The sequence below is a fragment of the Mus caroli genome, unplaced genomic scaffold, assembly GCF_978045245.1.
Source record: "Mus caroli unplaced genomic scaffold, Mus_caroli_1 scaffold_6, whole genome shotgun sequence".
Lineage (NCBI taxonomy): Eukaryota > Metazoa > Chordata > Mammalia > Rodentia > Muridae > Mus > Mus caroli.
In genome coordinates, this window is record NW_028227261.1 from 95387019 (window position 1) to 95413998 (window position 26980).

The 26980-nt window shown below is 43.1% G+C and overlaps 2 protein-coding genes across 2 annotated transcripts in view; both read right to left on the reverse strand.

Moving 5' to 3' along the window:
- Positions 1-1597: 1597 nt before the first annotated feature.
- Positions 1598-9035, reverse strand: LOC147004304 (small ribosomal subunit protein eS8-like). The gene is made up of 2 exons (XM_085838447.1): positions 8858-9035; positions 1598-2114 (listed from the first exon to the last, which is right to left on the reverse strand). The coding sequence occupies exons 1-2, from the start codon at positions 9032-9034 to the stop codon at positions 1644-1646; spliced, it is 648 nt and encodes a 215-aa protein (XP_085694573.1). The 5' UTR covers position 9035; the 3' UTR covers positions 1598-1643.
- A 9105-nt stretch (positions 9036-18140) lies between these two features.
- Positions 18141-26980, reverse strand: part of Ugcg (UDP-glucose ceramide glucosyltransferase) — a 33978-nt gene continuing 25138 nt past the window's right edge. Inside the window, exons 6-9 of the mRNA XM_021159886.3 lie at positions 23727-23905; positions 22356-22442; positions 21282-21471; positions 18141-20758 (exon numbers count right to left, since the gene is read on the reverse strand). Coding sequence (XP_021015545.1) covers positions 20588-20758; positions 21282-21471; positions 22356-22442; positions 23727-23905 — 627 coding nt within the window. The 3' untranslated portion in view covers positions 18141-20587. The remainder of the gene's footprint in view (positions 20759-21281; positions 21472-22355; positions 22443-23726; positions 23906-26980) is intronic.

Genomic DNA, 26980 nt, shown 5'->3' on the forward strand with positions numbered 1-26980 from the left:
AACAAACAAACAAACAAAAAAACCTAGAGCCACCCCAGCTGCCCACGATAGCAACCACATCCCAAGTATCTGGAAAGAACACAGCACTGAAACTTTAAGCATAACCGTATTTACGTCCTTCTGTCCTGTCCTTCCTCAAGCCCTTGCTCTTCCATATGTGTTCTCAGAGGTTTGCTGGTAAGAAAGAGCAAAGATTTTCATTTCCTTTCATGGCTCAACCTTCTTCTGGCTCTGCGACTCTATGGTTAATGAGTCTAAGGTAAAGACTGAGAAGATTAGGTGTGGAAATTGAAGACAAGGATGAGAAGGGAGCTGGAACACACACCACTGCCACTTTTCCGACAGCCCTCTGTGAGGCGCTGTTGAAGGAGCTTGTGTATTGTGGAGAGGTGCTGGGGCCCTTTCTCCCAATCTTAACCAGGCTTGGGCCCACATCTGCTCTCTGTTAGCTTTCAGGCTATTCCACTAGGCCCCACCCAGGGACCGAGAGACGTTTACATCATCGCCAACTGCCTTCACCTGCCGCCGCCGCCAGGTGCTTCAGGTGTGGATTGCTTATACAAGAATTACCCCCAACTCCAGCTCTCTCTCTGTCCCCGTGTGATTCCGGCCAATCTCTCTCTCCCACTTTCTGTCCTTCTCTGTACATTCCTCCACCCCTTCCCCCATTTCTCTGTCCTCATGGCTCTGCTCCTGTCTGTCTGTCCGTCTACATCTGCCTTTACGCCTGGGGGAAGGGTAGACCTCGGCATGGTCCCACGGGCCCACTGGGTACCCCCTCGCCCCATTTATATTTCATAACACTCTCTGTTTTTATTTTTCCCTTTGTAATAGGGTTTGTGACAGTTTAAAATCTTAACCACAAGCCGGGCGTGGTGGTGCACGCCTTTAATCCCAGCACTCAGGAGACAGAGGCAGGCAGATTTCTGAGTTCAAGGCCAGCATGGTCTACAGAGTGAGTTCCAGGACAGCCAGAGCTATACAGAGAAACCCTGTCTTGAAAAAACAAAATAAAATAAAATAAAACCTTAGCCAAAGCTATCAAAAATTTCCCGTCTAGTGAGACTCATCTGATTAAACCTAATGTTTTTTTTAAAGAATTTCATATATGAGTATTATATTTACATCATTCCTGATCTTCCCTATCTGCACCTCAAATTCAGGACCTCTTAATTCTTCTTCTTCTTCTTCTTCTTCTTCTTCTTCTTCTTCTTCTTCTTCTTCTTCTTCTTCTTCTTCTTCTTCTTCTTCTTCTTCTTCTTCTTCTTCTTCTTCTTCTTCTTCTTCTTCTTTTTTTTTCCTAGACAGGGTTTCTCTGTATAGCCCTCGCTGTCCTGGAACTCACTCTGTAGACCAGGCTGGCCTCGAACTCAGAAATCTGCCTGCCTCTGCCTCCCGAGTGCTGGGATTAAAGGCGTGCGCCACCATGCCCCGCAGGATCTCTTAATTCTAATGATCAAAAATTCTTATGATTTTACGGAACCTAACAGCTACATTGACAGTTATGAAGTCTGTCTGTGGCCTACTGTTGTTCCCCCTTTTTTTGTTTGAAACTGAATTACAAGCCATTGTTTTCTTACATTCTTTTTTTTTTTTTTTTTCATATAGAACAGCAGACACCTTTATTACACTATGCATGAGGCTCATTTGCCTTTCCGGGCTTTGATCTTCCGAAGATAGAACTCCAGCTCCTTGCCTTCGAGCACATAGCCGTCTGCTCTGCCACACTGGCCTGGTCTTGAGGCAATACAGGCTAGAAGCTTGCCCTGCTGGAACTGCTCCTCCAGGAGACTGCTGATTTTGGCATTCTTTTTCCTTTCGTCGAATTTCTTTTGAATTTTCTTTGATCGTTTTTTGTTTAAAATCTCTTCCTCCTCAGGAGTCAGCTTGGCCCCTTTCTTGCGGCCCAGGGGCAGTGCATAGTGGGACTCGTACCACTGTCGGTACGGCGTGCTGTCAATAAGCACGATGCAGTTCTTCACCAGGGTCTTGGTGCGGACAAGCTCGTTGTTGGATGCATTGTAGACAACATCAATGATCCTTGTTTTGCGAGTACAACACTCAGAGCCCCAGGAAAAGTTCCCCACATCCAATCTCAGGGCGCGGTACTTCTTCTTCTTCTTTTTTTTTTCTTTTCTTTCTTATTTATTTTTTTTCTTTTTTTTTTTCACTGTTTTTTTTTTATTACATATTTTCCTCAATTACATTTCCAATGCTATCCCAAAAGTCCCCCATACCGCCCCCCACTTCCCTACCCTCCCATTCCCATTCTTTTGGCCCTGGCATTCCCCTATATTGGGGCATATAAAGTTTGCAAGTCCAATGGGCCTCTCTTTCCAGTGATGGCCGACTAGGCCATCTTTCGATACATATGCAGCTAGAGACAAGAGCTCCGGGGTACTGGTTAGTTCATCATGTTGTTCCAACTATAGGGTTGCAGATCCCTTTAGCTCCTTGGGTACTTTCTCTAGCTTCTCCATTGGGAGCCCTGTGATACATCCAAAGATCTGACTGTGAGCATCCACTCCTGTGTTTGCTAGGCCCCTGCATAGTCTCACAAGAGACAGCTATCTTTGGGTCCTTTCAGCAAAATCTTGCTAGTGTATGCAATGGTGTCAGCGTTTAGAAGCTGATTATGGGATGGATCCCTGGATACGGCAGTCTCTAGATGGTCCATCCTTTCATCACAGCTCCGAACTTTGTCTCTGTAACTCCTTCCCTGGGTGTTTTGTTCCCAATTCTAAGAAGGGGCACAGTGTCCACATTTTGGTCTTCATTCTTCTTGAGTTTCATGCGTTTAGCAAATTGTATCTTATATCTTGGGTATCCTAAGTTTTGGGCTAATATCCACTTATCAGTGAATACATATTGTGTGAGTTCCTTTGTGATTGTGTTACCTCACTCAAGATGATGCCCTCCAGGTCCATCCATTTGGCTAGGAATTTCATAAATTCATTCTTTTTAATAGCTGAGTAGTACTCCATTGTGTAAATGTACCATAATTTCTGTATCCATTCCTCTGTTGAGGGACATCTGGGTTCTTTCCAGCTTCTGGCTATTATAAATAGGGCTGCTATGAACATAGTGGAGCATGTGTCCTTCTTACCGGTTGGGACATCTTCTGGATATATACCCAGAAGAGGTATTGCTGGATCCTCCGGTAGTACTATGTCCAATTTTCTGAGGAACCGCCAGACTGATTTCCAGAGTGGTTGTACAAGCTTGCAATCCCACCAACAATGGAGGAGTGTTCCTCTTTCTCCACATCCCCGCCAGCATCTGCTGTCACCTGAATTTTTGATCTTAGCCATTCTGACTGGTGTGAGGTGGAATCTCAGGATTGTTTTGATTTGCATTTCCCTGATGATTAAGGATGTTGAACATTTTTTCAGGTGCTTCTCTGCCATTTTGTATTCTTCAGGTGAGAATTCTTTGTTCAATTCTGAGCCCCATTTTTTAATGGGGTTATTTGACTTTCTGGAGTCCACCTTTTTGAGTTCCTTATATATATTGGATATTAGACCCTTATCTGATTTAGGATAGGTAAAGATCCTTTCCCAATCTGTTGGTGGTTTTTTTGTCTTATTGATGGTGTCTTTTGCCTTGCAGAAGCTTTGTAGTTTCATGAGGTCCCACTTGTCAATTCTCGATCTTACAGCACAAGCCATTGCTGTTCTATTCAAGAATTTTTCCCCTGTGCCCATATCTTCAAGGCTTTTCCCCACTTTCTCCTCTATAAGTTTCAGTGTCTCTGGTTTTATGTGAAGTTCCTTGATCCACTTAGACTTGACCTTAGTACAAGGAGATAGGAATGGATCGATTCGCATTCTTCTACATGATAACAACCAGTTGTGCCAGCACCATTTGTTGAAAATGCTGTCTTTCTTCCACTGGATGTTTTTAGCTCCCTTGTTGAAGATCAAGTGACCGTAGGTGTGTGGGTTCATTTCTGGGTCTTCAATTCTATTCCATTGGTCTATTTGTCTGTCACTATACCAGTACCATGCAGTTTTTATCACAATTGCTCTGTAGTAAAGCTTTAGGTCTGGCATGGTGATTCCACCAGAGGTTCTTTTATCCTTGAGAAGAGTTTTTGCTATCCTAGGTTTTTTGTTATTCCAGATGAATTTGCAGATTGCACTTTCTAATTCGTTGAAGAATTGATTTGGAATTTTGATGGGGATTGCATTGAATCTGTAGATTGCTTTTGGCAAGATAGCCATTTTTAAAATGTTGATCCTGCCAATCCATGAGCATGGAAGATCTTTCCATCTTCTGAGATCTTCTATAATTTCTTTCTTCAGAGACTTGAAGTTCTTATTATACAGATCTTTCACTTCCTTAGTTAGAGTCACGCCAAGATATTTTATATTATTTGTGACTATTGAGAAGGGTGTTGTTTCCCTAATTTCTTTCTCAGCCTGTTTATTCTTTGTGTAGAGAAAGGCCATTGATTTGTTTGAGTTAATTTTATATCCAGCTACTTCACCGAAGCTGTTTATCAGGCTTAGGAGTTCTCTGGTGGAATTTTTAGGGTCACTTATATATACTATCATATCATCTGCAAAAAGTGATATTTTGACTTCATCTTTTCCAATTTGTATCCCTTTGATCTCCTTTTGTTGTCGAATTGCTCTGGCTAGGACTTCAAGTACAATGTTGAATAGGTATGGAGAAAGTGGACAGCCTTGTCTAGTCCCTGATTTTAGAGGGATTGCTTCAAGCTTCTCACCATTTACTTTGATGTTGGCTACTGGTTTGCTGTAGATTGCTTTTATCATGTTTAGGTATGGGCCTTGAATTCCTGATGTTTCCAAGACTTTTATCATGAATGGGTGTTGGATCTTGTCAAATGCTTTTTCCGCATCTAACGAGATGACCATGTGGTTTTTGTCTTTGAGTTTGTTTATATACTGGATTACGTTGATGGATTTCCGTATATTGAACCATCCCTGCATCCCTGGGATGAAACCTACTTGGTCAGGATGGATGATTGTTTTGATGTGTTCTTGGATTCGGTTAGCAAGAACTTTATTGAGGATTTTTGCATCAATATTCATAAGGGATATTGGTCTGAAGTTTTCTATCTTTGTTGGGTCTTTTTGTGGTTTAGGTATCAGAGTAATTGTGGCTTCATAGAATGAGTTGGGTAGAGTACCTTCTGTTTCTATCTTGTGGAATAGTTTGTGAAGAACTGGGATTAGATCTTCTTTGAAGGTCTGATAGAACTCTGCACTAAACCCATCTGGTCCCGGGCTTTTTTTGGTTGGGAGACTATCAATGACTGCCTCTATTTCTTTGGGGGATATAGGGTTGTTTAGATCATTAACCTGATCTTGGTTCAACTTTGGTACCTGGTATCTGTTCAGGAACTTCTCCATTTCATCCAGGTTCTCCAGTTTTGTTGAGTATAGCCTTTGGTAGAAGGATCTGATGGTGTTTTGGATGTCTTCAGGATCTGTTGTTATGTCTCCTTTTTCATTTCTGATTTTGTTAATTAGAATACTTTCCCTGTGCCCTCTAGTTAGTCTGGCTAAGGGTTTATCTATCTTGTTGATTTTCTCAAAGAACCAGCTCCTTGATTGGTTGATTCTTTGAATAGTTCTTCTTGTTTCCACTTGATTGATTTCGCCCCTGAGTTTGATTATTTCCTGCTGTCTACTCCTCTTGGGTGAATTTGCTTCCTTTTGTTCTAGTGCTTTTAGGTGTGTTGTCAAGCTGCTAATGTGTGCTCTTTCTAGTTTCTTTTTGGAGGCACTCAGAGCTATGAGTTTTCCTCTTAGAAATGCTTTCATTGCGTCCCATAAGTTTGGGTATGTTGTGGCTTCATTTTCATTGAACTCTAAAAAGTCCTTGATTTCTTTATTCCTTCCTTGACCAAGGAAGAGTGTTGTTCAGTTTCCACGTGAATGTTGGCTTTCTATTATTTATTTTGTTATTGATGATCAGTCTTAGTCCATGGTGATCTGATAGGATGCATGGGACAATTTCAATGTTTTTGTATCTGTTGAGTCCTGTTTTGTGCCCAATTACGTGGTCAATTTTGGAGAAGGTACCATGAGGTGCTGAGAAGAAGGTGTATCCTTTTGTTTTAGGGTAAAATGTTCTGTAGATATCTGCCAGATCCATTTGATCCATAACTTCTGTTAGTTTCACAGTGTCCCTGTTTAGTTTCTGTTTCCATGATCTGTCCATTGGTGAAAGTGGTGTGTTGAAGTCTCCCACTATTATTGTATGAGGTGCAATGTGTGCTTTGAGATTTACTAAAGTTTCTTTAATGAATGAGGCTGCCTTTGTATTTGGAGCATAGATATTCAGGATTGATAGTTCCTCTTGGAGGATTTTACCTTTGATGAGTATGAAGTGCCCCTCCCTGTCTTTTTTGATGACTTTGGGTTGGAAGTCAATCTTATCTGATATTAGAATGGCTACTCCAGCTTGTTTCTTCATGCCATTTGCTTGGAAAATTGTTTTCCAGCCTTTCATTCTGAGGTAGTGTCTATCTTTTTCTCTGAGATGAGTTTCTTGTAAGCAGCAAAATGTTGGGTCTTGTTTGTGTAGCCAGTTTGTTAGTCTATGTCTTTTTATCGGGGAGTTGAGTCCATTGATATTAAGAGATATTAAGGAAAAGTAATTGTTGTTTCCTGTTATTTTTGTTGTTAAAGTTGGCATTCTGTTCTTGTGGCTGTCTTCTTTTAGGTTTGTTGAGGGATTACCTTCTTGTTGTTTCTAGGGCGTGGTTCCTGTCCTTGTATTGGTTTTTTTCTGTTATTATCCTTTGAAGGGCTGGATTCGTGGAGAGATAATGTGTGAATTTGGTTTTGTCGTGGAATACTTTGGTTTCTCCATCTATGTTAATTGAGAGTTTGGCTGGGTATAGTAGCCTGGGCTGGAATTTGTGTTCTTTTAGTGTCTGTATAACATCTGTCCAGGATCTTCTGGCTTTCATAGTCTCTGGTGAAAAATCTGGTGTAATTCTGATAGGCTTGCCTTTATATGTTACTTGGCCTTTTTCTCTTACTGCTTTTAGTATTCTATCTTTATTTAGTGCATTTGTTGTTCTGATTATTATGTGTCGGGAGGTATTTCTTTTCTGGTCCAGCCTATTTGGAGTTCTGTAGGCTTCTTGTATGTTCATGGGCATCTCTTTCTTTAGATTTGGGAAGTTTTCTTCTATAATTTTGTTGAAGATGTTTGCTGGTCCTTTGAGTTGAAAATCTTCATTCTCATCCACTCCTATTATCCGTAGGTTTGGTCTTCTCATTGTGTCCTGTATTTCCTGGATGTTTTGAGTTAGGATCTTTTTGCATTTTCCATTTTCCTTGATTGTTGTGCCGATGTTCTGTATGGAATCTTCTGCACCTGAGATTCTCTCTTCCATCTCTTGTATTCTGTTGCTGATGCTCGTATCTATGGTTCCAGATTTCTTTCCTAGGGTTTCTATCTCCAGTGTTGCCTCATTTTGGGTTTTCTTTATTGTGTCTACTTCCCTTTTTAGGTCTAGTATGGTTTTGTTCATTTCCATCATCTGATTGGATGTGTTTTCCTGTTTCCCTTTAAGGACTTCTACCAGTTTGGTTGTGTTTTCCTGTTTTTCTTTAAGGACTTGTAACTCTTTAGCCATGTTCTCCTGTAGTTCTTTAAAGTCCTTCTTGATGTCCTCTACCATCATCATGAGATATGCTTTTAAATCCAGGTCTAGTTTTTCAGGTGTGTTGGGGTGCCCTGGACTGGGTGAAGTGGGAGTGCTGGGTCCTGATGATGGTGAGTGGTCTTGGTTTCTGTTAGTAAGATTCTTACCTTTACCTCTCGCCATCTGGTAATCTCTGGAGTTGTTATAGTTGTCTCTGTTCAGAGGTTGTTCTTCTGGTGATTCTGAGTATCCTCTGTCAGCAGACCTGGGAGACAGTCTCTCTCCTCTGAGTTTCAGTGGTTAGAGCACTCCCTGCTGACAAGCTTTCCTCTTAAAGGGAAGTTGTACAGATATCTGGCGTTTGGACCTCCTCCTGGCCGAAGAAGAAGGCGGAAAACAGGACCTTTCCCAGATGCTGTGTTGCTTTGGCAGGTCACAGAAGCTGTAGGCTTCTGTGGTGCACACTCTCAGCTGTGCAGACTAAGTTCCTAAGTTCAGTGGAGTCCTGGATCCAAGATGTGCTCCCTGCTCCTGAGGCAGAGGGCTCCTGTGCAGGGCAGACCACTGTCTTCCAGCTAGGAGGGTGCCGGATGTCTGTGGCCCCAAAAGGGTGCTGCCTCAGCTGCTCTGTGGCTCCCGCCTGTCCCAGAAGCTGTCTGCCTCTGTGGTCCTCAGTCTTACCTGTACAGACTAAGTTCGGCGGAGTCCCGGAGCCAAGATGGCGCTCCCTGCAGGGCAGGTCACTGTCCTCCGGCTGGGAGGGTGCCGGATGTCTGTGGCCCCAAAAGGGTGCTGCCTCAGCGGCTCTGTGGCTCCCGCCTGTCCCAGAAGCTGTCTGCCTCTGTGGTCCTCACTCTGACCTGTACAGACTAAGTTCGGTGGAGTCCCGGAGCCAAGATGGCGCTCCCTGCAGGGCAGGTCACTGTCCTCCAGCTGGGAGGGTGTCGGATGTCTGCGGCCCCAAAAGGGTGCTGCCTCAGCGGCTCTGTGGCTCCCGCCTGTCCCAGAAGCTGTCTGCCTCTGTGGTCCTCACTCTAACCTGTACAGACTAAGTTCAGCGGAGTCCCGGAGCCAAGATGGCGCTCCCTGCAGGGCAGGTCACTGTCTTCCAGCTAGGAGGGTGCCGGATGTCTGTGGCCCCAAAAGGGTGCTGCCTCAGCGGCTCTGTGGCTCCCGCCTGTCCCAGAAGCTGTCTGCCTCTGTGGTCCTCAGTCTTACCTGTACAGACTCTGCGCGGTACTTCTCATTGCCTCCTCGAACTCGGACTGTGTGTATGCGGCGAGGGCCAATCTTCGTGTTGGCAGCGGGCCGTCCCAGCTCATACTTCTGCTTTTTGTGGTAGGGTTTTCGCTTACCCCTGGTCTTGCGGCGCTTGTGCCAATTGTCCGGAGAGATGCCCATCGCTCGGCGCTGGCTGGAAAGAGCGTTTTCTTACATTCTTTGTGTCACTCACATGGATGAGATTTTTGAGAGTATTTTATTGAGTAATTTTTTGACAAACTCCTCAAATAGGCTACATGGGTAGTGTAGCTTTGACCCCCAAATGCCTTCCTTTTGCCCATAAATAATGGGATTTGAGCCAGATAAAGATTTTCAGATCATAATTCACCCCTCCCCCAACAACCTATAAAAATGATTTCCTATCTCCCAAGAGCCTCCAGCACTGCTAATAGATAGTCTCTTGTTTGTTTGTTTGTTTGTTTGTTTTTTAGAGTCCAGAGCTCTCTACATACCCAAGGCTGTCTTTAAACTTGCTATGTAGATCAGGCTAGCCTTGAGCTCAGAAAGATCCTCCTGTCTCTGCCTCCCTAATGCTGGGATTAAAGGCGTGTGCTACCATGCCCACCCCCTAATAGTCTACTTATTGATGTTCCTACTCGCTTTCTTTATTAAGTTCTTTTTCTGGCCAATGGTTTAGTTACCATTCAAGTCGAGATTTTGCCAAGATTTGTGATAGAAACCTCTAATACTAGCTATATAGGAAGCTAACTGTAAGTTTAAGGACAGCCTAGGATCAAAATAAACACGTTTTAAAAAGTTCTAGGGATACAGCTCAGTGGTAGAGCATTTGGCTAAAGTGCAGGAGGCCCTAAATTCAATCCCTAGTAATACACACACACACACACACACAGGAGACAGAGGGAAGAGATTCATAGGACACTTCTTTGCATTGTGTCTTTACATTAAACCCACCTGGATTTAAACCAATTTTTTTCTTTCTTTAGTCTTTATTTGTATTTGTATATTTGTGTTCTGGAAACATTATTATGAGATTAAGTGTCCATCTGGCCGATCCTCTCTACACATGCGATTCTCTTCATGTTTAACCTGTTTCTAGATGTAGAGGCCAAAGGTTGACATCTGGTCTTCTCCTCTGTCACTCTCTACCAATTATTATTATTATTAGTAGTAGTAGTAGCAGCAGCAGCAGTAGCAGTAGTTATTTTGAGACAGTCTCTCTGTGTAATCCCTGGCCAGTCTGAATTTCAGACTAAAGCTAGCCTATAGAGCAGACTGAGCCTTAAACTCACAGATCTGTCTGCCTCTGTCTCCTGAGTGCAGGGGTTAAAAGCAAGCACCACCAACGCCCAGCACTTCCTGTCACATATTTTGAGACAACGTCTTGTCCTCATCAATTGGCTAACCTGTCTGTCCTCAGATGTGTTGGGGTTTTAGCTGTGTGCCACCATTATGTGTGTGTGTGTGTGTGTTGTGTGCACACACATACATGAATGTGTGACTGTGTGTGCACGTGTGTGAGCTAGGCATCTACCCTCAGGCGGTCAAGCTCATGAGGTGGGCACTTTACCAACTGAGCCATTTCTCAGCTTCACAGCTTCATTTCTCAGGATCTAACCACATTTCTTTCAAAGTCCTCATCATGCTCTCCTAACGGGCACCCTCCATTATGTCTGAGGTTTATTCTTGTCACTATTCATTCTGCCTCAGTGTTAGCCACATCCTCTGGTCAAAAATGTAGTGTCTTTCTTGTAAATTACACATGCCCTTTGTTTGCAGTCTTTCTGTCTGGAGGATCTGTCAAGCCAGCTGTTAGAATTCTTCAGGCAGCCATGGCCCAGCTGCCACAATAATTTGAACCAGCAGTCACTGGGGGTAGAAGCCAAGATTTTTCTTTTGACATTTTTTTTAGGGGGTGTGTATTTCTGCTTTTATATAAGGGTGCTAACCTTTCCTTCTGTGTCACTGGCATTGATAGAGTTGATCAGATTCTCCCAGAGATGACCACTGTAAGGGAGTAAGGTGTCCAGTCATGACCCCTCATCCCCAAATGCCAAGCAAATTGCTTTCTCTTAGCATTGTTGGTCTCTGCATTTGGAGGCTAAGTTGATAGAGACATATTGACTTATAGCTACACGTGTAGAGCCCCAGTGACTTCTTGGGTTGTTATGTTCCCAGAATTCACCAGGGCTGGGCAGGTACAGGCCTGCTGGCCTGAATCAGCAGGACTGTGCAGGGCAAAATGCCTACCCCTCCATTCTGCAGCTTCCGGTCAGTTGTCAAAGACAGAGCAGCCATACATTTCTCCCTATGTTTTTTTTTTTCTTTTTTGGGGGGAGGGGGGGTTTGAGACAGGGTTTCTCTGTATAGCCCTGGCTGTCCTGGAACTTACTTTGTAGATCAGGCTGGCCTCAAACTCAGAAATCCGCCTGCCTCTGCCTCCCTAGTGCTGGGATTAAAGGCGTGCACCACCCTGCCCAGCTCTCCCTATGTTTCTATCCTTTTAAGATGATCTATGAAAACAAGGGGCGGCGGGGTGGGGGTGGGGAGCAGCTAAGTTTGAACCAAAGCTCAAAACCACACTTTTCTAAGAAAATAATATTGGAAAGAAAGTTTTCCATTACCTTCTCAATGTGTTGTTTCCTTCCACCACTGCTTCCGTAGCTGGTAGCAATGGTTGGTCAGTGTGTACCTGCTGGATGGCCTTTGAGGGCCTAGTGCAGGAACCTCTGTGGAAACTTCTTTCTGTTGGACAGTTTCACTTGGAGAATAAAATGAGGTCCTAGGTTCTGAACCACAGCTCTCGAACTCTAAATACTCCTATGTGCACGCTTTCTCTCTCTCTCCCTTCTTCCCTCAGCTCCTCCCCACCCACATCCCCACTCCAATCTCTCTCTCATCTCCCTCCATCTCTGAAAGCATCTAGTAATGTAGCCCATGCTGTCTTTGAACTCACCATCCTCCTGCTGTGCTGTTGGCATACAAAATGATTGCTGGTACATAGTTAGAAAACAATGGGACCTCAAAGTCAGGGTGTTTAGAGGGTGAGTGGCGGGGTTGGGGGTGGGGGTAGTGGAAGGATGGGATGACAGGTCAGGTGGCTAGTTCCAAAAAGAGCTGGATACCTTGTGCTTATTACCATCAATGCCGAGCCAGAGCACATTTGGAAATGGTCCCTGGGTGATAGATACAGAACCAGCTGATCATTAAAATAAGAGCTTGAAACACTCTCACTAGGTGAAATTCCTTAAGTGTTGCCTGAGCATCTCATTCCATGCAGTTTTAAGAGAGAGGAGCCTATACCCCATCCCTTGGGAGGGTAAGTGGAGAGATGGTCAGGAGGTCAAGGCCAGACTCAGCTACAGTGAGAATCCTAGGCAAGTTTGGGCGACGAGAGATACTGTCTCAAAACAAACAATAGCAACAACAACAAACAGGGCATCAGTCTAGGTGTTCTTGAGAGTCCAGAGATAACCACTGGCCTCACCTGCCACTTTGCTCTTAGAACAAACACAGAGGGCTAGAGTGACATTAGTGCAGATTAAAACTACTCTATGATTCCATTTTATTCCAGACATAATGACTATTATTAAGACTGTAAATGACAGACAGCGAACATTGGCATAAACATGGTGAAGGAGAACCTTGTACATTCACTGGTGTGTGTGTGTCTGTCTGTCTGTCTGTCTGTCTGTCTGTGTGTGTCTGGGTATCTGAGGGTGTATATGCATGAGTGTGTGTCTGTGTGTGTGCCTGTGTGTGTGCCTGTGTGTATATGTATGAGTGTGTGTGGTATTGAGAGAGAGCCTCTTTTTATGTAGCTCTGGATGGCCAACAAACTCACAAAGACCTGCTTCTACTTCTTGAGTGCTGGGGCTAACAATGTGCCCCCCAGGCCTTGCTCACTTATATACTATTATATAAACTGGTACAATCACTTTAAAAAAAACTAGAACTAGAGCTTCCATGTGATTCACCCTACATATGCCCAAAGAGCTCCAGATTTCATTGCAGAGAAACCTGCTGGTCTATGTTCATTGTTGCCCTACTCACAACAGCTAGGGAATGGGGTCACCCAGATTCCCATCAGGAGAGAAACTAGTGAGATGCACAACACACAAGGGAATTTTATTCATCTGTAAAGGAAATGAAATTATGACACTTTTGGGGAAATGGATGGACCTGGAAATAATTATATTAAGCAATGTAACCCAGTAAGATGAGCACTGTGTGCTCCCTCTTATATGGAACATAGAGCTTCAGGTTTTTATAGTTGTTTGCTTAAACTGGAATTTTGGAAGAAATCTGGAAGTGAAAAAAGAATCAGTGTGTGTGTGTGTGTGTGTGTGTGTACAAGGTGGGAGTGTAATATGTGTGTGAGGTGGGAGTCAAGTGTGCGTGTGTGCGCCTGTGGTGTGAGTATTTTGGGGGGAGCAGAGGCTTTAAGGATTGGTGGTATGAAAATTGGTGGGGGAAAGAAGCTGGAGAAACCTCTCTGTGATGAAGAGAGTTTGCTTCTCTTGCAGAGGACCTAGGTTTGGTTCCCAGCAGTCACATCAAGTGGCTCACAACTTCAGGAGATCTGACACCCTCTTCTGATCTCTGAATGCATTGTATACACATAGTACACTTTCTTGCACACACACACACACACATACACACACACATAAAAGTAATTTTTTAAAAAATTTTTAAAAGTTCCCCAGAGTAATAGATTACTAGGGCTGGCAGGGTCTAAACAGAGATGGGAGAGAAGATGGAGTATTGGGGAGAGCTAACTTAAACTAAGGATATAAATAGTTACATGGAAGTCCACTCCTTTACAAGCTAATTTAAAAATATTTAAAAAAAAAAGAGTTTGAATGTAAGTCCCATGCTGATCCCAGAAGCCTTGGGTTATCAAACTCCAGTGCTGGGTATGAGGGGATGTCCCTAGGAGTCACTGAGCAAGAAGGCTCTATAGCCAGCTAAAACACTACGGGTTAGGGCCCTGCTTGTGGCTAATGGGATGATAAGACCCAGATGTGGAAGACTCCATATGTTGGTTGCAGAATACAGAGAAACCATGGTGTAATTGACCCAGGTGCTGCTTCTCATTGTCTAGCACGCATAAAGCTCGTAGTTGCTATACAGCAGCTGGCCGAGCCAAGGCAGTGGGAGTCTTTCTCAGCTTTAGACCTTGAATGCTACTCTGCCAACTTCCCAGGTGTTGATTGGTGCAATACTGGCCCGACTGTAGGTTATAACCAACTGATTTCCTTTTCTTTTTCTTTTGTAAGATTTTATTTATTTATTTATTAGATGTAATTCCAGTGTAGCTGTCTTCAGATCTCATTACGGGTGGTTGTGAGCCACCATGTGGTTGCTAGGATTTGAACTCGGGATCTTCGGAAGAGCGGTCAGTGATCTTAACCACTGAGCCATCTCTCCAGCTCCCAACCAACTGATTTCTGATTAGACCCATAGCAGAGTTTATATGTGGTAACTGTGGACATAGTCAAAAGGCCCTCTTGTGAGGATGTCATGGGCCACTAGGGATAAACCAAGTACTTTTGTCAAGCTAACTGGAGATCTTATCAACTTGCCTCTTAAATCTTTGTTTATACCCATAGACTAGCTCTGTCCTCAACCTTAACCAAAGAAACTTCTCTTTTACGGTAAACAGAGATTAAGGCTGAGTCTCTTGGCTGTGTGTCAGGTTGCTAAGGACAAACTACTGTTGAGTATTTAATATTAAATGAGACAACCCGTATCATTCCCTCCGAGCCTCGGGAACATCATAGGAGATAGGGCGGAAAGACTGTAAGAACAGAATGATAGGGATATGGTGATTCTGGTATCTTAGGCAACCCTTGTGAGAGTGAGTGTCCAACCCTCAAAGCGGGTCATGACTTACTGAAGTTGACCTACTATTCTATGTAGCCCAGGCTATCCTGAAACTTACTATGTAGACCAAGCTGCCCTCACAGAGATCTGCCTGCCTCTGCTTCCCAAGCACTGGGATTAAAGGTGTGTGCTACCATGCCCAGCTGCTGATTTTGTTTGTTTTTGTTTTGTTTTGTTCAGCAAAGACTGCACAATTAGCACAGCCTACGTCTGGAGCCCAGAGTTTGCACCAGCAAATGCTAGCAAAGTTCATGGCGACAGAGAGCGCAGCACCAATGCCATTTGTCTCCGAAACTGAAAACAGAACATGAAAATACTCTTACTTGAAAGTTAAAACCGAGGGCTGGAGAGATGGCTCCGTGGTTAAGAGCACTGTCTGCCCCTTGTACAAATGTTAACTATTTCCATTCCTATCCTGTCTTTCCTTGAGGAAACATTACTTACCCTAAATATAGAGTTTGGAAGAGTAAAGACTTCTGTTTGGTCACATAAATTGTTTATATGGTTAAAATGAAAAGTCATGTAAAATAACTCAGGAGACATGGGCAAGCTCATCTCTGAGAGTTTGAGGCCAGCTTGGTCTACACAGTGACTTTCAGTACAGCCAGGGCTATGTAGAGGACTCTGTAGAGAAGCCCTGTCTCTGCGCCCCTGCCCTTGCAAAGAAATTATTTAGATAAGGTTAAGAAATTTCTGTATGATTTTATTAAGGGAAGATCTTGTTGTAGAGCCCAGGCTGGCCTTGAACTCACTGTACATTGCTGGATATCCTCCTGCTTCAGTTTTCCATTCCCTGTGATATTATAGGAATATACTACTATTACATTCTCAAGAAATGGGTGACGTTTCAGTGGCTCACAATTGGGTGTGCAAAAATGAAACCTTATCTATTGTTTCAAAACTTCAGTATTTAAATAATGAGGTCAGAAAGAAGCCAGAGCCCGATATCAAGCTGAAGTTACGCCAACGCAGTCCAAGTGGGCAATGAGCCACACTGTGTGGCCAGGGCTGGTGTGTGTGTGTATGTGGTGTATGTGTGCGCGTGTGCAAAGAATTTTTCTTGAGAATTCAAGTCAGAATCTTTGGTGTCACCCAGTATTGCTGGACCTCTGGATGGAAAATGTGTCTTTGCAGCTTCTAAATACATGTGCCATGACTTTCGTTTCTTCTTCATTCTTCATGCCCTCCTAAGCCCAGATGTTTCACTTCTGTGGCTCCACCCTGCTGAATCTGCCCCCCCCCCCCCGCCCCCAGAGATGCCTTTCCTTACAAGTTTCTTTTTTTTTTTTTTGGTTTTTCGAGACAGGGTTTCTCTGTGTAGCCCTGGCTGTCCTGAAACTCACTTTGTAGACCAGGCTGGCCTCGAACTCAGAGATCCGCCTGCCTCTGCCTCCCAAGTGCTGGGATTAAAGGCGTGCGCCACCACCGCCCCGCCCTTACAAGTTTCTTTAGCAAAAGAGGCAAATGAGCATTGTCAGGAGGCAGAATCAGCTTTTAGCTCTGAAAACTCCCCTTTTCTCTCTTATAAAATGAAATACATATTAAGAAAAACACAAGGAAGTTACTCCCACGTGAAAATGTCATACTCATTGTATGAGACGACTCACCGTGAATGGAGATCCAGCCACACTGGGGATGGTACCTGCTCCTCACCTGATGATCTCAGCCCAGGAGAGGACTTCAATGCCCATCACTGTATATAGCAATAACCTGGGCTTCAGAAAGATGATGGAAGCGGACCAGAGTCCCAGGCTCACCAAGGGCACAGAACCTCAGGGTTGGAAGCTTATCATTCTTGGATTTTGTAAATTATTTTACGTGTATAGGTGCTTTGCCTGAATGCATTATCTGCTTTCAGAGGTCAGAAAAGGAGGTCAGGTTGCCTGGAATTGGAGTTCCATATGGTTGTGAATAAACTACATGGTTGCTAGGAAGGGCCTCTGGAAGAGAAGCCAGCACTTACAGCGGCTGAGCCATCTCTCTAACCCTTTTCTGGATGCTTTCATCCTTTAAATAGCTCCCAAAGATTCTGTCCTTTGCTCTGTCTGTTGATCCTATATTATGATCAGCACCTTTGGACACCAGTTCTAGTGAAATGACTCTCAAATCTCTCCACTTCAAGTATGCAAAAGTAGGATCTTGCTATGTTAACCCAGGCTGAGCCTCAATCTTGTGATGTTTCAGCCTCCCAAATGATTCCAGGCCGGGGCCATGATGCCGGGTCTAGTTCATCATCTCCTCTAACCTGCTCCCTTCCCACACTCCAGTGTTTGCTCCACCGTGTTGTCTGTTGCTCTGGCAGTTCGATGTCAGTCCTGAGAAGTCCCAGGATTTGTGATTGGACAGACAGATCCCGTCATTTACAATGAGAGGTGTGGTCTTCAGGGAGGCTGGTGCAGAGATCTCAACCCTTCCAAGAAAGGACACCCCTAAATTGGTTAAGTCATGTAATCATATCTTCATGCTATTAACACGGATGTCTTGATGACTCAGTCTAAACAGCATAACCACATGAAAACATCCCCCAGACACCTAGACTCTGCCAGCCTCTCCCAGAACTGGGAAAGGCTGTGTGAACTCTTAGTACATACTGGTTCTTAGGCTGCTGCTCTGTATTTTAACTACCAAAAGCTCTTCCTGAGAACCCAGTTCAAGCCTGTAGAACAAGAACATCAAGGGTTTATGTACTAAGAGACAAGGTCTATCCCTGAACCTGGAGGTTGATTAGGCTAGCCAGCTTGCTCTGGAGAACACACAAGACACACAACATCTGGGAATGCCTCCAGCTTGGGTGAAGCCCGGGCAGTCAGTGTGTGGGGTGCAGCTCAGCACCTCTGGCAGCAAGACCTTTCCAGCCCTTCCTCGGGACTGGCTTGCCTTCCTCATCTGTGGAAGTGATACAATTGAGAAGGCAGAGTCCAGGCTGCCGCCCAGCAGGAATGAGCTCCCAAAGGGAACTCTGGGTCTGTACCGGAGGTCAGTCATCAAGGGTCTGTAATTCTCCAAGTGCAGCCCCACCCAGAATGACTAATGCCAATGTGTGGGTGAGGTGCCTGTCCTCATTTTCTCCAGCCCTGTGTTATTACCTGCAACCAAAGCAGGTGAGCCCCATTGTAAGTCCAGTGTAGCACAAATGAAAGCAAAAAAGTTGTTTAATCCCAGTCAGTACTCAGGAGGCAGAGGCAGGTGGATCTCTCTCTGTGTTTGAGGCTTGCCTGATCTACAGAGAGTTCCAAGACAGCCAAAGGTACACAGAGAAACATTTGTCTCAAAAAGACAAAACAAAAGGAAAAGAAAGACGATGAATATGGCAACATGTCTGAGACAGAACATGTCAGATAGGAAGTAAACAAAGCCACTCTGTTACTCCCGTTGATTATATTCAAATTTTTTATTCTCTCAACAAAAAACTTAAGACAATGATTTTAAATAATAAAACATGATATATTCTAGACACTTAATTGTTTTCTTTTTAAAAAGACAGTTTATTATAAATTTGGACTCCTACAGTTCTGGTGTGGTGCTTTGACATTTTACAGTATTTCGTGCTATTTTATCTTCACTCCAAACTTGCTAAACAAAGAGTTACTCTCCGCGTACTCAAGGCTTCGCTTTAAGGAAATACTTCATGACCACGTAAAACACACACATACAGAACATTTGTTTATTTTTAAAAAAATATTTACAGAAGTCTGTCCAGCCATTTGGATTTTGTTTCTTTGCCCATACTGAGATCAACAAAAAAGCCAAGTAGTCAGCAAGATTTCACTTCAGCAGTGCAAAGAAGGCGTCCACCAAACTCCACCGAACAAACCGACGGGCAGCAAACGTGCTCAGCAAAACTCGACTCGTCAAGAGTAATGTAAAAAACAACACGGAGTGGGTCATAACTAGACTGGTTCTCACTGTGCAGCTCTCCTCGGGGATAATAATACCCATTTCACAGAAAGAAAAAAACAAAAACAAAACCAAACCTAGGAATATGCATCCAAGCCTTTGCTCATGAAGAAAATGCCCTCAAACAAATTCATCATAAGGCAAGAGAGGGGAAAAAGAGGGGAAAGGAAACGCTGTTTGGCCCAGAAAAATGTAAGTATATTGTGTATTTATAGTATATACACATTTACAGATATATTGCAATTTAGACTGTCTGTATAGTCATTAGGCAAATGGGCTGGCTCAGTAAGATGAAAATGTTCTCTATACACAGGAAGTTATTGCTAATAGGCTACACACTGTGTGCTGAGATGGAAGCCATAGTAACACAGGGTGGATGGGAAGCTGCCAAGTGCTGGGGGTAACAGCAAGCATCAGACGGATAACACGCCCTCGAATTCGGAAGGACGAGCAAACTTCTACTTAAGAAGACAGGGAAAAGGCCGGTGCACCGTCCCTTACATTTTTGCTTATTTTAAACAAAAGTCCAGTTCACCACAAGTTAAGCACGGGCTGACAAGCAAGCTTAGCTGCATGACAGAGAGAGGAAAGTGTAGCATGCATTTACAGCTAAGCTGGCCTAGTCTACTGTCATACAAACTGAATACAAAAATCCAATTTAAATAACACGAGACTGTTAGAGTAAAAAAAAAAAAAACCAACAGGCCGCACAGTCGACTTAGCTCAATACAGATCGATTTGAAGAGTCAACCTCATCATATCCTCTAATTGTCTACTGTAATCTATTTGCCAATAGCTAGAATATTTTTACTCACTTAAAAAAGATATTAAATACTTGTATCATGAAATTACATTCTTATTAACAATACAGACATACTGGGTAAGAAAATAGCTCCTGTGTGGCTGTGTCTGAAATGCATTTTCCTTACACTATAAAACATCCACTTACACTTGTACAACATCGCCCCCCTGGAAAAAAGCGAAGGAAAGACGGGGCAGGCTGGGCGAGCCAGGAGCAGGGAAGGAAAGATTTAGCTCTCCTAATTACAGCACAGTGATTAATATGGTTCAAGACAGAACCAACGACAGTTGGTCCAAAAGATGCCTTCAATTCATGGTTACCATTAAAAACCAATCTCAACCACTTTTGGTTCGATTGTAATGAGACCAAAAACAAAAACCAAAACAAAAAATCCAAAAAACAAAAAAACCAAACAAACAAAAAAAAAAAAGAAAAAAAAAAAACCCAAAACAAAACAAAAAAACCTCACAGATTTATATAAATACTAGACTCCAGCTCTTTTATTATTATTATTTTTAAAAGTTTTCCATTTGTTTTTGCAAGGCCTAGCTACCGTATTACAACTTCTAACTTCTATTTGCTCTGCAACAACTACAAGAGGTAGGCATAAAGCATGAAAAAGTTTCTCAGCCAGTGGGCATCTCTCTGTACAGCATTTACTTCACACAGGGGAGAGGCCATGACTTCTCTCACAGAGCTGCTGTTCTGCCCGTACAGATTCAGAGGAACTCAGGTAAGAAACTTTCCCTACTGAAGGATACTGTCATAGTGTCTGCTGCAGAGCAGTCCTGTATATGTGTATGTGTGTGTATATATATATATATAGATATATATATTTATTTGTTTAAAAAAATAAACAACAACAACAAAAAAACAAACCCCACTTCCTAGAACCAATTGTCTTGATTCTCTACTTCCACAAGATATACTATTTGGCCAAGACTACAGACATGTTTTGCTTTTGTTTTTTTGCTTTTCACAGATGCAAGTGCCATGCAAATAAATTAAAGAGCAGATTCCAAAACATCCATGTGATAAACTACTGAAGGGAGACCCTGGAAAGTGTCTCTATAAACATAATTTATAACACTTCCATTCCGTACTGTGCGCAATCAGTCACAGAGGTCTCCTTACACATCCAGGATCTCTTCTGCTGTTCCTCCACAGCGTAACCTGTAGCGACCAGTTCTCCAGCTTATAGTAGGGTCCCATAATGCCGACAGGAAAATGTAGATTGTCATGGATTCACGAATGAACCAGGCCACAGCATAATCAAGTTTTGAAAAACACAGTGTGCCACCCTGAGAATTAAAAATAAAAATCAACTGACTTCCTGTCAGATTAAAGGTACAAAGAATGAAATTCTCAGGTTGCTGAGATGGCTCCACAAGGAAGCCTGATGACCAAGTTCAAGCCCCACCTGGTAGAAGGGAGAACAAGCGTGCACATCCAAGCATAGAGACCACACACACACACACACACACACACACAGAGTTGGGGGAGGGAGTCTACGCACTCCTGGGACCCCACTGTTGGCACACTGAAGTCAAAGGTGTCAGTGGTGACTTAACTGCCTTGCAATCCTGTCTGTCTAAAAAAAGTGATCATCATTAGTAAAAGCAGTGTGAAAAACAACTGCAGGCTCAGCTTGAATATCTCCTTCACATCATTTTTCTGAACTAACTGTAAGTCCCAAACTAAGGTCCTTAGCTTTCTGTCTACAGAAACTGAAGACTACTCCGTCTCTCTTCAGCCTTTTCTAAACTGAAATCGTTCTGCTCCTTCCCCAGATTACTGAGAACCCTTTCTTGTGCACCCACATACCTGGACACCCCTGAGTTGAATGTAGTCAAATATAAACCATGCCAGGCAGTGGCACATGAAGAAGACCATGATATCCCATCTGAATACATGGTGGGCTGCCCACCCAATAATTAAACTGGCAACAAAGCATTCTGAAATTGGCTCACAAATTATTGTAGCAGGAAGCATGTTAATTCTCAATTTGGTCCACCTGAAGAAACAAACAAACAAACAAAAAGGATTTTAAGACAACAGCCTACTTACAAAACTAACTGAGCAACCCTCACCACCAAACACCAGCACCATCCTGAACCCCGCCCGCCGGCCGCTCTCACACACACGATCCTCTTTGAAACAGTTGTAATTTTATTTACTTATGTACTGTTAAGAAAGGGCCTCTGCTGTAGCCCAGGCTGGCTGCAAACTTCTTAGGCAGTGAAAGAGGACGTTCAGGTCCTGACCCTTTGTCTCTTTCTCCCAAGTGTTGGGACTACAGGGTGATGCCACCACACCCAGTGTAAGCTGTGCAGGGGTGGGTGGGTGGTGACATCCAGGGCTGTCTGCGTGCCAGGAAAGCAGTCTATCAACTTAGATACATCCCAGCCTTCCTTTCTCAGTTTTGCTTTTATGAATCTCTTTTCTATTTTTATTTAGAAATAAAATAAAAATATCTGTATATTCATTTACATGGTCTTTACTTTGACCAGTTTAGTTTCTATTTCTAAAGGGTTTTAGTTTCAATTATCTTTTTTTTTAAATTTCAGAATTATTAAAGAAAATTCATTTGGGCATTCAATTTCTCTTAATACAGAACAAACTTTTCTGAAAGCAAATTAATCTTTTTTTCCCCCTCAAAGACTATTACGTAGCTCTGGCTACTCTATTCTAGAGCACACTATGTAAACAGGGTGACCTTGAACTCAGAGATTCGATGGCCTCTTTATCCCAAGTACTGGGGTTAAATGCATGCGCCATGACACCTGGCATCATATGCATTTTAAATACACACACACACACACACACACACACATAAAGTCATGAAGCACATGCACACATCACACATTCCTTTTATAAAATGATAATTTATTGATTTACCTGATCATTCTGGATTGAAACTGAGAAATTGAGTATGAACCAGAGTTTTGCATGGCAACTTGAGTAGACATTGAAAACCTCCAACCTCTGCAAATGAAGATAATTATAATATGATCTATGTTTGTGTTGACAGACACATTCAAGCCTGACTGGTTCTGCACTCATTAATCACTGTAAATGTAAGCTGCGGCTGGTATTCAGGGCGAGCCCAGTCAGTCCTCAAAGATGAGCGAACTGATGCTCTGAATGCTCTTCAGCCTTTGCATCAGCCCTCAGTGGTATCACATTCCAGGCGCAAGGAGCCACATCCCCTAGGTTTATAGTGCAGCCATTTTCAACATACTCAGTGAGAGAGATCTCTACTCTACAATTTGTCTCTGACGAATTCCTGAGTGTGTGTTCAACAAGAAAAGTGGCCAAGTGGACCAGTTCTCATAGAAGACATTAGGTAACTGTGAACTTCCTAAGCACCATATGGACGAACTTCAAATATGCTCTTATCAAAAAATTCTTTGTGCCGGGCATGGTGGCACATATTTTAATCCCAGCACTTGGGAGGCAGAGGCAGGCGGATTTCTGAGTTCAAGGCCAGCCTGGTCTACAGAGTGAGTTCCAGGACAGCCAGGGCTACACAGAGAAACCCTGTCTCAAAAAAACCAAAAACAAAACCAAAAAAAAAAAAAAAAAAAAAAATCTTTAAATAAGAAATCACACAGGGTGGTGATCTCTTTTAAACCCAAACAAATTTTCTGTGACAGAGGAATGCTAAATGATGAGGTGGCTTATTAGCAAAGAATGAAATAATGCACTAAGAAATTTCCAAGTTTTGGACTAGAGAGATGGCTCAGGAGTTTAAGAACAGTTGTCACTCCTACAGAGGGCCCAGGTTCAGTTACCAGCACCGACATGGTAGCTCATAGCTATCAGGAACTCCAGTTCCAGGAGATCAAATGCCCTCTTCTCACTTCCAAGGGTGCCAGAGACACACACACATGCAGGTAAAACACTCATACCTATAAACTAAAAAAAAAAAAAAAAAAAAAAAAAAAGTAGAAAGTTTCTTTCAAATGATGCTTTAAAAAAAAAAATGCAACTATTGACTTAGGATTACACCAAGAGCTTTAATTTTTCTAACTTTCTACCTTCATTCTCTCAAGAGCTTCCTGTCAACCACTTCAAACTACAGCACCTGAAGGAAACGGAGGAAGGCTTTACTAGTGCCAACAGATAGTGGATTCGAATGCTCTGCCAAAATTACTAACCTTTGTCCTCACTAGCAGAATCAAATAAAACAGCCCAGATCCATGGTTGGAACAGAAAGAGCAAGCCAATAGAATTTGCTGAATACTGAAAATACTTTAGTTCTCTTACCGGTCCGCTATTGCTTTGGCCATAAAGTAATCTTCAGCAATGTACTGAGCAAAGGCTATAAGCCCTCCTGCCTGATCTAGCACATCCTTCCTCATCAAACAAGACATTCCCGTCACACATTTGAAGCCAGTCACATTGGCAGAGATATAGGATCTTGGGTGTGAAGTTCCAAAATATACCTGCCCAAGAAAACACAGATAGACATAATCAATTAGGTTTTAATGTTAAAACTATGAAGCCTGCCAACTTTCCCCAATGCTTTCTGTTAAATACAAGTGATTGTCCTGACGTGCTGAAGGAGAAGCATACCTCTGCGCCACTGTAGTTCGGGCAGTGGTTTGTCTGGCTGACTACTCAGCTATTAGCAGTACCAAGAAATATTTACCTTGAGAGTGAAAAGCATATTCCCTGGCCAGCAACCACTAGCTTTTCTAAAATCAATAGATTAAAAGATAACTCCAGCCGGGTGTGGTGGCGCACGCCTTTAATCCCAGCACTTGGAAGGCAGAGGCAGGTGGGTTTCTGAGTTCGAGGCCAGCCTGGTCTACAAAGTGAGTTCCAGGACAGCCAGGGCTACACAGAGAAACCCTGTCTCAAAAAACCAAAACCAACCAACCAAACAAACAAACAAAAACTCCAAATAAAATGGAATTTATATATAAAAGAGTATTAACAGGTATATAAATTATTAATGAAATTTAGTGTCTCCTGATTTTACAACATTTGGTGGCGTGTGTGTGTGTGTATGTGTACAAGTATCTATGCATATACACAGAGCATGTATAGGTGATACCAATGTTTAGGAAAATTTTATTTCTTCTTAAAATTGTTTTAAATTCTGTATATTCATGTAAGTCTACGGGGGTAATGTACATCTGAATGAGGTTCTGTAGGTTGGAAGGTCAGGATCCTCTGGAGATGCAGTTATAGGTACTGTAAGCCGCCCATTTTAGGTGCTGAGAACCCAATTCTGGTCCTCTCTGGAAGAACATAACTCACTCTAACTGCTGAGCCATCGCTCCAGCCCCTAATTTCTGACTGTTCCTTCTCTGTGACACTTGACGAACTGACTACCACCCTACTTGTTAGACCCTTGTTAAAGCCCTATTTACTATCTATATCTCAGATCTGTTGCCTTTTCTAGTTACAAGAACAGAGCAGCAGGCTTCCTCCATTGCAGTTATTCACATGGAGCAGAGCAATAGAATTTTACAAGGCAGCTAAGACATGATTCTTGCTACCTACACTCTTCAGACTTCACTGAAGCAATGGAGCTTTCTGTGACTGAACCAAACCTAAGTTCTAGAGCAGAAGCATCCGTCTTAACCCGTGAGCAGTTAACCGAGGCCGCAGCACTATGTGGGACTAGAGTTCACTTGAAGGTTCCTTTATCATGCAGAAAGAGTCTTCTGGTTGTATCTCCATTCATTCTACGTATAGTAGACTGGGTGCATTCTGGGAAATGCCCTTCACTGATACAGACATCTATGTGCATGTTTCTAAGGTAAAAGCACATGATGGTATTCTATTTTAGAACAGTTACCTGTAGCTCGTTTTACCAACCAGATAACTCAAGATTTTAAGACTAACAATCTCTTCCAGTGAGAGAAATATTTCCCAAGGCTGTGTTAAGAAAGAGACCATGAGCTGGGCGGTGGTGGAGAAATGGATCAGCTAGCAAAGTGACGGTCACAAAAACATGATGATCTGAGTTACATACCCAGCACACACATAAAAGAAGCTGGACGGGCCGGGCATGGTGGCGCACGCCTTTAATCCCAACACTGGGGAGGCAGAGGCAGGCGGATTTCTGAGTTCGAGGTCAGCCTGGTCTACAAAGTGAGTTCCAGGACAGCCAGGGATACACTGAGAAACCCTGTCTCGAAACCCCCCCTCCCCAAAAAAAAGAAGCTGGACGTGATGTGCACCTACAATCCCAGACTGTGGAAACTCGTGCTGAGCTTGCAGGCCAGCCAAGCCAGTCCAGTCTAGAAGCTTCAAAGTTCAGTGAGAGACGCAAAAACATGGCTCAAAATACAGGCTGGCAAGTGACTGAGAAAGAAATACGATATCAACCTCTGACCTTCCTACATACACGCACCCTCATCCTCCTACATACATGAGCACACATATACGATGCATAAGAGGAGAGAGAGGAGAGAGAGAGAGAGAGATATTAAGTTGCCAAAGGTCAAATCAAAGTCCTAACACAAATGTGCCTTCACCCTCTTAGATCTGTGGCAATTAGAAGAATCAAGAAAATATACAGATGTACAATGTGCTGAAGAGGAAGTGGATAAATATCAAAACTTATACCAAGAGCCTTTCCCTTGGGACAAAGACAAGTGTTGCTTTCTGTTTAACAGTCTAGGATAAGATATGACTTTAATGAAGCTTTACTATGGGAAATGCTTATGAAGGCAAAACCAAAACCAGCCACACGTGCCCTGAGTGATCAAAGAGAAGTGAGTCTCCACTGTCCCTAGTCAGTGCAGACAGAGGTAGGCCTCCCTTTGGGTGCTGGGGTAGGTAGTGCGCCTCTTCTGTGTCTCCACGAGCTTTTCATTCCCTACATGGTAAGAGCTTGACAATAACCTTGAAGAGAAACGGTTGAAAATGTAGCCCAGTGGTGAAAAGCCTGTTTAGTGTGGTTAAGAACCAGAACTTACAAAAAACAAAACAAAAACCAAAAAAAACCTACAAAAACGTGAAGGGGGCGGGGGAGCAGTAGAGGCAGGAAGACAGGAGAGAGAGTAGAGAGAGCCAACAAAATTATGTATTTCATTCTGCCATAAAGGAATCCAGAGCTTTGTATATTAATTTCAAAAAAGAAAATATGTTTCTTTTTTGTTCTTGTTTTGTTTTGTTTTGTAGAAAATATGTTTCTCAAGATATTTAAAAAGGGAATCAAGGGTTTTTTCTTTTAAATAGGACTTGCATGAACTTTTTTTTTTTTCCTAAATACTTTACAATATGTCATCAGGTAGCTTTCAGTTGAACAGAACATTACAGAAGACAATAGTCTGGAGTGAACATCTAGAATTCAGTGAAGATGCTATGTGTCCAGCTGGGGACAGGGCCACCAGACAACCCCTATGCGCAGCCACAGGGTGGGGGTAGCTCAGCAGTAAGTGACCCCAAGGACCTGAGAACTTCCTCCTAGGAACAAGGGTGCTCTCAGCAGGGTCCCACACCAGGCAGCAGAGCTGAGGTCAGGTAACCAGGTCTGAGGGAGGAGCTGCTGTGACAAGCAC

Excerpts from the sequence above, each read along its gene's own strand:
- LOC147004304 (XM_085838447.1), bottom strand. The coding sequence starts at position 9,034 with ATGGGCATCTCTCCGGACAATTGGCACAAGCGCCGCAAGACCAGGGGT. Across the intron at positions 2,115-8,857 it reads AGAAGTACCGCGCAGAGTCT|AAGAAGTACCGCGCCCTGAG; the intron begins GTACAGGTAAGA and ends AAAAAGAAGAAG.